This window comes from Gekko japonicus, unplaced genomic scaffold, assembly GCF_001447785.1.
Source record: "Gekko japonicus isolate JY-2015 unplaced genomic scaffold, Gekko_japonicus_V1.1 scaffold981, whole genome shotgun sequence".
Lineage (NCBI taxonomy): Eukaryota > Metazoa > Chordata > Lepidosauria > Squamata > Gekkonidae > Gekko > Gekko japonicus.
The window spans coordinates 244830-245475 of record NW_015167567.1 but is presented as its reverse complement, the minus strand read 5'-3'; the positions used below and the strand labels follow the sequence as shown (position 1 = coordinate 245475).

General features: G+C 43.8%; 1 protein-coding gene across 1 annotated transcript in view; it reads left to right on the top strand.

The window, feature by feature from the left end:
- The window catches only part of CPNE4 (copine IV), a 128908-nt gene extending 128494 nt beyond the window's left edge, over positions 1–414 (top strand). Inside the window, exon 15 of the mRNA XM_015413840.1 lies at positions 283–414. Within this exon, the coding sequence (XP_015269326.1) occupies positions 283–414 (132 nt within the window). The remainder of the gene's footprint in view (positions 1–282) is intronic.
- The last annotated feature ends 232 nt before the right edge of the window (positions 415–646 follow it).

Genomic DNA, 646 nt, shown 5'->3' with positions numbered 1-646 from the left:
GCTGCTTCTTGCTCTTACTGAGGGCTGCTGGGAGCAGGGGGTGGGGCTTGTTGCATGTGCCCGCCCCCTGGGCTCTTTACTGCCGGAGCGCCGCTCCTGTGCGCTCCTGCAGGAAATGTCCCCTGCTCATAATAGTAAGAGTACCCACGTGTACTTGGCTACATTGATGTGGACCATCCATCACTGTCTGGGTCCAACAATGTTGTCTCATCACTTTACTGTCAGCTATGAACAAGTGCACCAAAGTGTGTTAACAAGTATATTTTCTACCATTTCCTGCAGGCATCCCCAGCTGCGTTAGCAAAAAGCGTTTTGGCTGAAGTTCCAAATCAAGTGGTGGATTATTACAATGGGAAAGGGATTAAACCAAAATGTATGTCAGAGTATGAGTCTTCCAGGACACTAGCTCCTTGAACTTCCCTGGACACTTTTCCAGCGTTCAGAAATCCTACTACTTACAACTACTGTACCTAACTGAAAATAGCACGTTTTGGTGATTTTTAACTCAATTTTTTTTGCATGTGTAGCCTAAAGGCTTGCAGGTAAAGGTTAAGCAATTGTATTGTTGGAGACTTTTTATGAAAACAAAAACAAAAATTATAACTCTTTACATTACAGCATGTCGCCTTGAAATGAAGTTATCTGT